We start from the raw sequence: 14,535 nt of genomic DNA, 5'->3' as shown, positions 1-14,535 counted from the left end.
CTTGGATTAAAGGAGAAAGTTTTTGACTTGCAGAATTCTAGAAATTTGAATTTTTCGCCAGGCCCAGTGGCTCACGCCTGTAATCCCAGGACTTTGGAAGGCTGAGGTGGGTGGATCACTTGACGTCAGGAGTTCGAGACCAGCCTGGCAACATGGTGAAACCCCATCTCTAATAAAAATACAAAAAATTAGGCCAGGCGGCATGGCTCATGCTTGTATTCCCAGCACTTTGGGAGGCCGAGGCGGGCGGATCACCTGAGGTCAGGAGTTCGAGACCAGCCTGACCGACATGGTGAAACACTGTCTCTAATAAAAATACAAAAATCAGCTGGATGTGGTTGTGGGCGCCTGTAATCTGAGCTACTCAGGAGGTTGAGGCAGGAGAATCACTTGAACCTGGGAGGCAGAGGTTGCAGTGACTGAGATCACACCATTGCACTCCACCCTGGGTGACAAGACTGAAACTCCATCTCAAAAAATGAATAAATAAATAAATAAGCCAGGCATGGTGGTGCCTTATTTATTATTTATTATTACTCCCAGCTGCTCGGGAGGCTGAGGCAGGAGAATCGCCTGAACCTGGGAGGCAGAGGTTGCAGTGAGCTGAGATCGTACCACTGTACTCCAGCCTGGGCAACAGAACGAGACTCCATCTAATTAAAAAAAAAAGAAATTTGAATTTTTCCACAGTTTTACTATATATATATAAATTATACATATCTATATGGATGTATGTGTATATATATGTGTGTGTGTGTGTATATATATATATATTTTGAATAGTGACAGGGTCTTGCTCTGTTACCCAGGCTGGAATGCAGTGCTATAATCATGGCTCACTGCAGTCTTGAACTCCTGGGCTCCAGTGATCCTCCCACCTCAGCCTTCTGAATAACTGGTACTATAGGAGAGTGCCACCACGGTGGCTAATTTTCTAATTTTTTTGGTAGAGATGGGGTTTTGCTTGGTTGCCCAGGCTGATCTCAAACTTCTGGCATCAAGTGATCCTCCTGCTTTTGACTTCCAAAGTGTTGGGATTATGGGCGGGACCCATTGTACGTGGCCTTTTGTATACTTCTAAAAATTTCAAAAATAAAATAAAAATAAATATTTCATCTGACTAGTAGCTCCCAATTTTCTGATGCTATTAAAACTTTGGAAAAAGTTGTTCATGGTGATGATGAAGTTTCTTATTTGACTTGTCATGAGTGGTTAGTAAAGAAGGTACTTTTTTTTAAAGAATACGCATTTATTTATGTGTGCATGAAGGAAAGTGCTTATTAGGAGTATGAGATGTGTAACAAGCTTCTGATATACCAGAAACAAAAGTAAATTGGGAAAATTTGCTAGAAAATGATAGAGAAAGGAGGCAGTCATCTGTGAAAGGAAAGGGGCATTTGTGTCCTGACCAGGTCTTCGTGAACTGTTCTGTATTCTGAGATTCTTTTGCCCATGCTCAAGGACTGGCTCTGCAGACCACTGTAGGAGATTATGTATGGTGACTGCTCTGTAGCCAGTCCCCATTCATCTTTAGCCTGCTTTTAGTTTAACGTGTTTCTAAGTTCCTACATGTAATATCTTTATTATGTCTCCTTTACCAACTTAATGATTTTAACACTGCTATGACAGGCAGCTTGGGAAATTTTAGTTAATTTTATAGATTAAGTGGAGGAGGATAAAGACCTTGAGTCAGACTAGTTCTTTGTCTACCAAACTACTGTTGTTTTTTTTTTTTTTCCAGTAAATCTCAAATTTGGATTATCAAGCTAATTGGAAAGGTAATGTATTAACATTTTCTTGTCTGTAGTAAATTCACTTGTGTGTTATCAGCTTTCCATGCTATTAATGGTCAGTATCATCAGAAAGGCAACTTCGGACACCAGTTTGTTATATAGTAGGATGATTTAGTGCTGTAAATTGACTTGGGTTCTGAGAACCAAATATCATCCTAACCTTCCCACACCAGTGTTTCTTAATGTATCCAGCAGGCAGGTGCCTTACTTTGAAATCTCCTTGAGTGCCTATAGCAAAATAAGGCTTCCTGGGCCCCAACCCAGGAGTTCTGCTGAATCAGAATCTCTAGATATGAGGCCCTGAGGTCTTCATTTTAAATGTTTTCCTTAGGTTATTTGTAATCACAATAAAATTTAAGAACTAGGCCTTTTTTAGGAAGTACATTTTTGTACAAGTTGTATGTAGTATTAGGAATTAATATGATTCATTCTGCCCTCAAATTCTGTGTATATTTTGTTACTGATAAAGAATAATCGGAATTTTGTTTTTTAAACCAAGCTCTGTTGTAACTGTCCCATGCTGTCTGATTAGGTTTCTAGAATCCTCATTATAAGCCCATGTTTTTTTGTTTTTGTTTTTGTTTTTTAAAGTCCCTTTACCTCTCCATTAGTTTAGGAATTAATGACTTTTTACTGATGTAGCATTTTACTGAAATGCTTCTGAATTTTTTGAGAGTTACTTTAGGGTAATAAACAGTACTTTCACCAGCATCTTTGAATGACTTATTGGAGAGTTATTTCTGGCACTCTCCATAGACGTCATAGTCAACAGGCTGTGTTGATCTCTAGCAATGTCAGAACGTTCTCTTCCAGCATTCCAGCTCTCTGTCCTTCCCATCTCTCCTTTTCCTTCAGCCCATCTTTCCTTTTTAAACTTGGGGCTGATTCCATGTCTTGCTATCATGAATAGTGCTGCAGTGAACATACGTATGCATGTGTCTTTATGGTAGAATGATTTATATTCCTCAGGGTATATACCCAGTAATGGGATTGCTGAGTCGAATGATAGTTCTGTTTTTAGCTCTTTGAGGAATTGTCACACTGCTTTCCACAATAGTTTAACTAATTTACACTCCCACCAGCAGTGTATACTGTTCCCTTTTCTCTACAACCTTGCCAGCATCTGTTATTTTTTGACTTTTTAAAAATAGCTGCCGTTCTGGTGAGATAGTATCTCATTGTGGTTTTGATTTGTTTTTCTCTAATGATCAATGATATTGAGCTTTTTTTCATATACTTGTTGGCTGCATGTATGTCTTCTTTTGAAAAGTGTCTGTTCATGTCTGTTGCCCACTTTTTAATAGGGTTGTTTGTTTTTTACTTGTAATTTTGTTTAAGTTCCTTATGGATGCTGGATATTAGACCTCTGTCAGATGCATATTTTGCAAATATTTTCTCCCATTCTGTAGGTTGTCTGTTTACTCTGTTGATAGTTTCTTCTGCTATGCGGAAACTCTTAAGTTCAATTAGATCCTGTTTGTCAACTTTCGTTGCAATTGTTTTTGGCATCTTCGTCATGAAATCTTTGCCAGTTCCTATGTCCAGAATGGCACTGACTAGGTTGTCTTCCAGGGTTTTTATAGTTTTGGGTTTTACATTTAAGTCTTTAATCCATCTTGAGTTGATTTTTGTGTATGGTGTAAGGAAGGGATTCAGTTTTAATCTTCTGCATATGGTTAGCCAGTTATCCCAGCACTGTTTATTGAATATGGAGTCTTTGACATCACTTGTTTTTGTCAGCTTTGTCAAAGATCAGATGGTTGTAGGTGTGTGGCCTTATTTCTGGGCTCTACTTGAGGGTGGAGGATGAGAGGAGGGAGAGGATCGGAAAAAAATAACTATTGGGCACTAGGCTTTGTACCTGGGTGATGAAATAATCCGTACAACAAACCCCGTGACATGAGTTTACCTGTATAACAAACCTGCACATAACATCCCTGAACCTAAAATAAAAGTTAAAAAAAAAAAAAAAACCAACGCACCTTGGGGCACACATGATGGGACTAAAAAAGATTTGTACCATTCTGATTTTTAGGAAAATCTACCTCGTCATTGCCATTCATTAAGTAGGATTAGAAATAGATTATTATAAATATATCTTTTGTTATTTTCTTGCTCCCTGTAGGAATGTGTACAACAGGATATGGGCCGGGTATGGTGGTGCATGCCTGTAGTCTCAGCTACTGGGGAGGCTGAGGCGGGAGGATTTCTTTTTTTTTTTTTTTTTTTTGAGACGGAGTCTGGCTCTGTCTCCCAGGCTGGAGTGCAGTGGCCGGATCTCAGCTCACTGCAAGCTCCGCCTCCCGGGTCCACGCCATTCTCCTGCCTCAGCCTCCCGAGTAGCTGGGACTACAGGCGCCCGCCACCTCACCCGGCTAGTTTTTTTTTGTATTTTTTTAGTAGAGACGGGGTTTCACCGTGTTAGCCAGGATGGTCTCGATCTCCTGACCTCGTGATCCACCCGTCTCGGCCTCCCAAAGTGCTGGGATTACAGGCTTGAGCCACCGCGCCCGGCCGGGAGGATTTCTTAAGTCCACTAATTTGAAACTGCAGTTTGCTATGATTGTGCCTATGAGTAACCACTGCACACCAGCCTGGGCAACATAGTAAGATCCTATCTCTAATTGAAAAAAAAATAAAAAACAAAACAGGGTATAGGATATTTATTTTTATCTTTGAAATGGAGTCTCACTTTGTCACCTAGGCTGGAGTGCAGTGGCACGATCTTAGCTCACCGAAACCGCCACCTCCCAGGTTCAAGCAATTCTCCTATCTCAGCCCCCCAAGCAGCTGGGATTATAGGCATGTGCCACCACACCTGGCTAATTTTTGTCCTTTTTGTAGAGATGGAGTTTCACCATGTTGGTCAGGCTGGTCTCAAACTCCTGACCTTGTGATCTGCCTGCCTCAGCCTCCCAAAGTGCTGGTATTACAGGAGTGAGCCACTGCGCTCAGCCAGGATATGGGATATTTATAATGAATTTTTTTGGAGGCAGGCACACCTACAAGTTTCCCTTTTTACTTTGCCTTAATAAGAATACTGTCTGATATAATGAAAAATGATTTTTACATTTCATAAAACCCATAACAGACTTTGCCTTTGCCCGGAGGCAAGGAGTTATGTACCCACTAGGAATTACTGTTCTGTCCAACATAGTTGCCATTAGTCATTCGTGGCTATTTGAATTATGAAAACGTATTATGTTTGGCTGGGCACGGTGGCTCACACCTGTGATCCCAACACTTTGGGAGGCCAAGGTGGACGGATCACAAGGTCAGGAGTTCGAGACCAACATGGTGATACCCTGTCTCTACTAAAAATACAAAAATTAGCTGGATGTGGTGGCGCACGCCTGTAATCCCAGCTATTCAGGAGGCTGAGGTAGAAGACTCACTTGAGCCTGGGAGGCAGAGGCTGCAGTGAGCCGAGATCGTGCCACTGCACTCCAGCCTGGGCTACAGAGCGAGATTCCGTCTCAAAAAAAAAAAAAAAAATTATGTTTATGTTTTAAATTATAAATTATAGTGAGGTGCTGCATATGCCAGTGGTCTCAAAAGATTGTAATTTGCTTTTATTTTTTATTTTTGAGATGGGGTCTTGCTCTTTTGCCAGGCTGGAATGCTGTGGCATGATGTCGGCTCATTACAACCTCCACCTCCCAGGTTCAAGCGATTCTTCTACCTCAGCCTCCCAAGTAGCTGGGACTACAGGCGCGCACCACCATGTCTGGCTAATTTTTTGTATTTTGGTAGAGATGGGGTTTCACCATGTTAACCAGGCTGGTCTTGAACTCCTGACCTCAGGCGATCTGCCTGCCTTGGCCTCCAAAAGTGCTGAGATTACAAGCATGAGCCACCGTGCCCGGCTTATAATTCATATTTTTATTATACCTTTTCTATGTTTAGATGTGTCTAGATGTACAGATACCATTATATTGCATTTGCCTACAGTATTCAGTACAGTAATGTGCTATACACGTTTGTACACATTTGTAGCCTAGGAGCACTAGGCTATACCATGTAGACAAGGTGTGTAGTAGGCTATATCATCTAGGTTTGTGTAAGCATACCCTGTGATGCTTGTAAAATGCCAAAATCGCCTAACAGCACATTTCTCAGATTTTGTCCCTATCAGTAAGTGATGCATGACTGTAATTTAAAATAAATGAAACAAAAAGATTCAGTTCACTTGAACTAGCCCCATTTTAAGTACTCCCTAGCCACATGTTGCTAATGGCTACCATATTGGACTTTGGCAATGTAGATCATTTCCATCATGCATTAAGTTCTCTTGGGCAGTAGTATACTAGACTGGTCATTTTTATTATTTATTTATTTATTTATTTATTTATTTTTGAGACAGAGTATCTCTCTGTCACCCAGGCTGGAGTACAGTGGTGTGATCTCAGTTCACTGCAACCTCTGTGTCCCGGGTTCAAGTGATTCTCCTGCCTTAGCCTCCCAAGTAGCTGGGACTACAGGCACCTGCCACCACACCCGGCTAATTTTTGTATTTTTAGTAGAGACGGGGTCTCACCATATTGGCCAGGCTGGACTCAAACTCCTGACCTTGTGATCCTCCTGCCTTGGCCTCCCAAAGTGCTGAGATTACAGGCGTGTGCCACCATGCCTGGCCCTAGACTGATCATTTTTACGGAAAGAAAGAGGCTAGCGCTAGCTGGGTGCAGTGGCTTATGCCTGTAATCCCAGCACTTTGGGAGGCTGAGGCAGGTAGTTCACTTGAGCCCAGGAGTTCAAGACCAACCTGGATAACGTGGTGAAACCCTGTCTCTACTAAAAATATTAAAAATTAGCCAGGATGGTGGTACGTGCCTGTAGCCCCAGCTACTTGAGAGGCTAAGATGGGAGGATTGCTTGAGCCTGGGAGGTGAAGGTTGCAGTGAGCTGAGATCGCACCACTGCATTCCAGCCGGGTGACAGAAGGAGACCCTGTCTCAAAAAAAGAAAAAAAAATGGCTAATGAAAAGACAAAATAATAAAGACCCAAATTTCTACTCTTCCTTCCACAATGTAACTTTTCCTGGCTTCTTGTACTTTTGATTAAAATTCAGAAAAAGTCATGTCATGTTGAGTGTCATCACTTTGACCTTGTTTTTTAATGTTTAATTCTGTTTTCCAGGCTGGCAGTGATGGTGAAAGCATAGGGAACTGCCCCTTTTCCCAGAGGCTCTTCATGATTCTTTGGCTCAAAGGAGTTGTATTTAGTGTGACGACTGTTGACCTGAAAAGGTAAGACATGGTCACGGTTTGCAGTCAACTTAAGCTGAACTGTCTTTTCGGTTTGATCCTATTTTCACCTTGATGGCGTGTATTCTCTAAAGGAAATATATTGTATTAAAGTTCTGCTGGTTTTTGGACAAACTTAACTTGTATATAACTATTTTGGACAAGTCACGCTGTCAGTATACTGCATGTGGTACTCAGTCTTTTTTAGGAACTTTTGTATGTTTACCTTAAATTTCATGAGCAGCACCAGGAGCCAAGTGTTAGTGTGGATACAGTGAAATCCTTGACTTCTTTTTTCCAGTGTAAACATGGAGTCATGAAGAACTTTCTAAGCAGACATCATCTTGGCCCCAAATGTGTTAAACGTGTGACCTATATAATCTGGATCTTTAAAGACAAGGATTTTTAGGAGGTTGAATACCATTGTTGTCAATTTCATTTAATTTACTTTTCAGGGAACAGCAATAATTTTCTATAGCATGATTTTAATCATATTTGTTTAAATGTATTGTAAAATAAGAGCAATTATCTGTGGCCCCATGTCTGTTCTTGCTAAGTGAAGAGTTGTTTGCAGCTTTCTCTCCTGGATGACTTTATGGCTTATTTTCCATAGTGGAGAGGGCTGAGAAGAGCCATGATGAATAGAAAGCTCTGTTTTATTCAGGAATGTGTATTCTAACCTTTAGCAAACAGGTCTGAGGTGAAGAACATTGATACATCCCCTTCCCCAAAAGATTTAAATCAAGAGTTAAGAATAGTTGTATTAATGGGAAAATCTAGGGTTTGGCAGTGGATTCCTCTTGATGCAAGTGTCACAACATGATTTGCTATTATACTTGTTTTTAAAACTATTAATCTGTTCTCACATTGCTATAAAGAACTACCCGAGACTGGGTAAATCATAAAGAAAAGAGGTTTAATTGACTCACAGTTCTGCAGGTTGTACAGGAAACATGGCTGGGGAGACCTCAGGAGACTTACAATTATGACAGAAGGCAAAGGGGAAGCAGACACGTCTTTCATGGCCAGAGAAGGAAGAAGAGAGAAGGGGGAGGAGTTACACGTTTTTAAACAACCAGATCTTATGAGAACTCACTCACTGTCACAGGAACAGCAAGGGAAGTCTGCCCTTGTGATCCAGTCACCTCCCAGAAGGCCCCTCTTCCAACATTGAAGATTACAATTTGATATGAGATTTGGGCAAGGACACAAATTTAAACCGTATTATATATCAAGTCATGAACAGTGTCCAGAAAAAAATATTGACAGCCTATCACTTGATAAAGTGGCAGAATTCATGTATGTCACCCTTCTGAGCGTCATATGCTGATAGTTACCCGATAGCTATAATTCCATTCCCAGTTCTGGGTTAGTGTACTCAGATTCCTGTCATTCCCTTAAAATATATTTTTACTTACTGCTAGTGCATATATTTGAAATTTTACAGACTTTAAAATTTATTGAAAATAAACCATAAAGTCATCTAGGAACCCCTTTAGTTATGTATACAAATGTAGAAATAAGACTTTGGGAATAGTGAGTTAAAACTACAAGCTCTTGGGAAGACATTACCTTATTCATGTTGGACAGAGATGTTGTAAGAATGAAATAAGTCATGTAGTTACCCTTCTATTACTGTTTTTTTTATACATGTATACACAAAGGAAGTTTCAGTTTCCCAATATAACTCCTAAAAACAGATTGTGCCACCAGGCACACACCCTTACTGTGTCCTAAAATACATGAATTTCTCCTATTCCATTTTTGGCTTGGAGCAAGTGAGTTGACTGCCATGCTTTGAAAAAGCCTTCATTGAATAGTTTAATACAGTGCTTTAATTGTGATACATACCAGTAATAGTGCCATAAACGATGGGAATCTGAGTCAGAAAAGGAAGTAAACCCATTATAGCTATTTCAGAGTTGTCTGTTACTTTTCATTTGCAGACTTTTTAAAGGCATTATTCCTATAGGTTGATTGATATTTGCAGATTTGTATATATATGTTTACATGTATATGTGGAAATATGTGTAAGTGTATATGTTTAAGTGTATATGTTAAGTGTTTATATATAAAAAGTGGCACATGGGAGGTAGGCATTCAGGGCCTCATAATTAGAAAATATCAAAGAAGATATATGTTTATTACCTAGGACTTTATGTAAAATCAACAGTAGAGAGCACTTGAAATTGAAGCATATATTTTTTGGTCTTCTTTAGCAATCATAGGTCTCCAGTAAATCTAAAAAATGCTTCTTAGGGCAACTAAAACTATACAAGTAGTACATGATAATGAGTCTTTGCCATCCCTACCCCCTAGTCATCAACTTCGCCTTCAGAGAGATAATTTATTTTAGGTTTGGTCTTTATTCTTCCAAATCTTTTCCTTTTTTCTTTTCTTTTTTTTTTTTGAGACAGGGTCTGCCTCTGTTACCGAGGCTGGAGTGCAATGGCACGATCACGGCTTACTTTGTAGCCTTGAGCTCCTGGGCTCAAGTAATCCTCCAGCCTCAGCCTCCCACATAGCTAGGACTACAGGCATTTACTACCATAGCTGGCTAATTTTTTATTTTTAAGAGACAGGGTCTCCCTTTGTTACCCAGGCTGGTCTTGAACTCCTGGGCTCAAGCAGTCCTCTGACCTTGGCCTCCCAAAGTGCTGGGATTACAGATTTTAGCCATTGTGCTTGGCCTCGTCCAGATCTTTTCTATGGGTTTACACACTTATAGTCGTAAACAAAAGTTTAAAGAGAAGGTACCTCAAGAAAGTGAACATTGGTTCAAACAAAAACAAAAACGCACCAGTATATATGAAAGCTATCACAGAGGAATAAAACATCCCTGTAGTACTTTTCATAACATATTCTTAATCTTAAAACATTAAAATGTGAGTCTTTTTAGAAATTTGTGGGGGAGAAAATGCCTATAGTGCTTATTTTCCGGCTTTTCCTGGTAATTGCCTAATATCTTGGTGAGAAGTACTGACTCCAGAACAAACCAGCGGAGAACAATAGAACTCCTCTGAGAGTTACTTAGCAGCTTACTCTATGATTTGAAAAAAATGATTGTTACATGACATTTCATCCATAAGAACAAGCCCGTTTCTAGTTCTGGCACTGTATGACATGTTCTCTTTGAATCTCAGTTGGCATTAATGGCTATGCTGGTAGTATTCATGTGTCCCTTGTGAGGCTTTTAACAATCTCCCATTACTTGCCTGTCAGAGCAGCCTTAGTGCTTTGGTGGGAGTCATTTCCAAACCTAATTTTCTGTTCATATTGCAATTTAAAGAACGTTTAGATAAAAAAAGTGCCCAGGCTTCACAAAGAATTTCGATTTACATAAACGATTTGAACAAAAGCTTCAGATAATAAAAGTGAAAATATTAAAATTGAGGGCAGAGTTAAGGATGTTCTGGCATGTCATCAGTTGAGAAACAACCATGGCATAGTATAGAAAATTTCAGGAGTGAGACCTGGCTGCGTATGAGAGAGCTCTATCACTGATTTCACTGGGACCTTGGGCAAGCTGCCTCGTCTTCCTTGGAGTCGGTCACCTTATGTTTAAATTCAGGAAAAAGGAAGGGAAAAAAACTTCACTTTTGTAATAGTTTAAAATGTTACAATGGAACTATGAAACTGATAGTTCTGCATATCTTAAAAGGCAGTTAGAAACTCAGAAGAAAATCTGATTCCCAAATGGACTCTTCACATAGTTTCATTTTCATGATCATGTCTCTGTGGTTCCACCTTTCTGAAAACAGTCTTCAGTAACTTGAGAAATCAGTTCAGTTTCCATGATCTTCAGTAGCAGCAGCATGAATGACACATGCCAAGAGACTAAATGGAATGAAACAGGCCTGTCTTTCAGAGAGATCATCTATTTCCTGCTGCTGGCCAGACAGGAAAGTCAGACTCCATTTTTCCCCTTTGTAAAATTGACTTGAGCTACATGAGGCACTTGTTAGAACAGTCCAATTCAAGATAATTGTGCTTTATGACTGCATTCAGAATCACATGTGTACCCAGTGTGTGTGTGTGTGTGTGTGAGAATGTGTGTGGGTGGGGGGTGTGTGTGTTTGTGGAGAGTGTGTATGTGTGTGTGTGTGTGTGTGTGGGTAGGTGGGTAGTAGGTGTGTGTGTGGGTGGTGGGGTGTGTGTGAGTGGGAGTGTGTGTGTGTGAATGTGTGTGGGTTGAGGGGGTGTGTGTATGTGGGTGGGTGAGTGGGGATATGTGTGTGTGTGTGATTGAGAGACAAGGGAGACATAGACACATAGAGAGGGAGTACTTTGTTGCTATGTCTTTATGTTCTTTTTCAAGGCGATTTCAAAGATGATACATCCTGTTGAGGCTGCTAAGAGCTGAATTAATAGAGTTATTAGTGAATGTTTTTCTAAACCTGTTATCAGTATACTTTACTCCTAAACTGTTATTAAGATGTTAAAAATTATAGAATCTATATTTGGGCTGGGCAAAGTGGCTCACTCTTGTAATCCCAGCACTTTGAGAGGCCAGGGCAGGCGATCACTTGAGATCAGGAGTTCAAGACCAGCATGGCCAATGTGGTGAAATCCTGTCTCTACTAAAAATACGAAAATCAGCCGGGCATGGTGGTGAGTGCCTGTAGTCCCAGCTACTCGGGAGGCTGACGCAGGAGAATCGCTTGAATCCCGGAGGCAGAGGCTGCAGTGAACTGAAATCACGCCACTGCACTCTAGCCTGGGCAACAGAGTGAGACTCCATCTCAAAAACAAAAACAAAGGAATTGTGAAATCTGTATTTGAAATCTTTTCATGGGTGCTTTTTTTTTTTTAAGTATTCTTCCACATATTGACATTAAAAGTAGACAAATTAACAATAATCCAAATCAGTAAAATTCTTTAACTGGTTGAACTGGGACAAAGACAAATTCTTAGTGACAAAGAGTCTTGGTGTGTTTGTTTTGTTGAGTACATGATTAATTCGTTCAATCAGTGACTTGTCAGTGAAAACAGAATATAGCAAATGTAGTATAAAGAATAATTAATAGTAGTAAAGCGTTCTGAAATAAATAATTCTGATTCGATGGTGTTAACTTCTGTGAGGTTTTTTGTTATTGTTGTATGTTTATATAGTGTCCAGTAGTCTCTTTGGTATGTGTGAATTAATTTTATGCCTTGAAAATCAGCACCTTCAAAAAGGAACTCAATTTTTTTGTTGTTCTCTTTCTGGAGAAAAAAGAAGCTCAATTTAAAAGATAAGGCCTACATATCTAGTACTTTTTTCTTCATTGGGCAAGTCAACTTGTTGCAGATAGGTCATCTTCAAGAGTCAGCTCTAGTGTCCTATATCTATGCTGCACTCATTTCATACCAAGCAGCTGGAACTAAGTCACCAGCCCAGCTTCCTCCAACTGTTGCAAGTGTACTGAATTATATTTTAATAGAAATTAAGCCACTTAAGTCTCTGAAAACATTAGCTCCTATAGGATTCCTCCTTTTCATTCCTTTCTTTTCCTTTTGGTTTTTGTTTTTATTTCCTTTTCTTCATCTAGAAAGAAAATGGGAAACAACAGAAAAATTTATTTCATCTGAAAGACTACCATGATGAGGGTAAAAGTAATAAACCCCAAAACACCAGAGAATATTTGCACCCTGTTGCAAGGCATGAGTTCTGTGCACTTTGCTCTTGATGTCACGTAAGGGAAATATTTGAATGAGTTTTAATCAAGTGTTGAATATTTACTGAAGGCCTTTTTGGAAGTAAATCAAAGATGTCTTGAAATTTTTAGCCATTACCTATCGGCTCAGTTTCATTTATCTCAAACTGCAATTCTTACAGTGTTACGTTTCTGTGAAACATCTGTAAAATGAGCCTTTGTGGGTCAAACAGAACACCTGAAGCCTGAGAGTGCCAGGGGAGAACTGAAGGTTGAAGAATCTTAGATTCTGTTTGGTTCATATATAGCTTGTGAGTGAATCAGATTACTATTTAGAACTTGTCCATTTATTTGAAGTCTACTAACACGTTTGGAGGCACTAAAGTTCCTTCTCAAATTTTTCACTTGGAATCAGGACCTGCCATGGTTGTCTGCCACCTCAACAGTGAATCCTAGAAAATAGTTTTATCGCTTTATTTATTAAAAAAAAAAATACGTGTGTGTGTGTGTGTGTGTATATATATATATATATATATATATAGCCTTTCAACTGAAACAAGATAGACTATTCACTAATCACAAATATTAATAGAAAATTGGTAATCATATGCCCTTTTAAACTTTCCTTGGTTATATATACAACTCTAAATTAATCAGACTTTGTTTATTACCAATCAGTTAATGCTAGGTAACCATTTATGAACCATCAGCTCTATTAAAATTAAAACTGCCAATCTTATTTCCTGCATAATACTTTGTTAATGTGATACTAAAAGTGGTAATGACTTTCATTTGCATACTTTTAGTTCACTTTCACGTGCCTGATTTAATCTTTACAGACAAAGCAGATCTTATAAAAGAGGAAATCCAGACCCAAAGAGGTTGTAATTTACTTAGTCATGAAGCTGGTAAATGGCAGAGCTTTTCTATTTGGGACTTCAAGCCAGTCCTTTTTATTCAACCTTGGTTCTTCTTTCTCTGATATGCTAACTTTCTCCCTCTCCCAATAAATATTTTTATTTGGGAGCCGGGTGCAGTGGCGTGCTCTCTAGTCCCAGCTACTCGCAGCTGAGGATCACTTGACCCCAGGAGTTTGAGGACAGCCTGGGCAACACAGCAAGAGAGGGAGACCCCTATCTCTAAAAAAAAGTTGAATAAAAATTTTAAAGAAATTAAGAATCTTTTTGTTTAGAGAGCTTAAAAACTTTCATAATTAATTATAGAAGTAATAGGTGTTATTTATTTTATCCCACATACCCTACCCCACCTCTACCCTCTTTGGGTTTTGTTTTTGTTTTTGTTTTTTTTTTTTTGAGACGGAGTCTCGCTCTGTAGCCCAGGCTGGAGTGCAGTGACCGGATCTCAGCTCACTGCAAGCTCCGCCTCCCGGGTTCACGCCATTCTCCTGCCTCAGCCTCCCGAGTAGCTGGGACTACAGGCACCCGCCGCCTCGCCCGGCTAGTTTTTTGTATTTCTTAGTAGAGACGGGGTTTCACCGTGTTAGCCAGGATGGTCTCGATCTCCTGACCTCGTGATCCACCGGTCTCGGCCTCCCAAAGTGCTGGGATTACAGGCTTGAGCCACCGCGCCCGGCCGGGTTTTTTTTTTTTTTTTTTTTTTCTTTTTTAAAGCATTGAGACTGTTATAAATAAAGTTTCAGTGCTGCAAAAGAAATAGCACTCGAATATAAAATTTTCTTTTTAATTCTCAGCAAGGCAAGTTACTTATATGGAAGGGTGCGCTCTTACAGATGGAGCAATGGTGAGCGCACACTTGGACGAGGGAGGGGAAGGGGTTCCTATCCCTGATGCACGTGACCCCTGCTGCTGTGTCGTTTCCCCCATTGGCTAGGGTTAGAC

General features: G+C 39.8%; 1 protein-coding gene across 2 annotated transcripts in view; it reads left to right on the top strand.

Annotated features, from left to right (window-relative positions):
• Positions 1 to 14,535, top strand: part of LOC105494457 (chloride intracellular channel 4) — a 98,213-nt gene that overhangs the window by 48,911 nt on the left and 34,767 nt on the right. Inside the window, exons 2-3 of one of the 2 annotated variants that reach the window (XM_011762884.3) lie at positions 1,742 to 1,778; positions 6,934 to 7,043. In XM_011762884.3, the coding sequence (XP_011761186.1) occupies positions 6,988 to 7,043 (56 nt within the window). In that variant the 5' untranslated portion in view covers positions 1,742 to 1,778; positions 6,934 to 6,987. The remainder of the gene's footprint in view (positions 1 to 1,741; positions 1,779 to 6,933; positions 7,044 to 14,535) is intronic. The other variant, XM_011762883.3, reaches the window with a different exon arrangement.

This window comes from Macaca nemestrina, chromosome 1 (genome assembly GCF_043159975.1).
Source record: "Macaca nemestrina isolate mMacNem1 chromosome 1, mMacNem.hap1, whole genome shotgun sequence".
NCBI lineage: Eukaryota > Metazoa > Chordata > Mammalia > Primates > Cercopithecidae > Macaca > Macaca nemestrina.
This window is presented reverse-complemented; position numbering and strand designations above follow the sequence as displayed.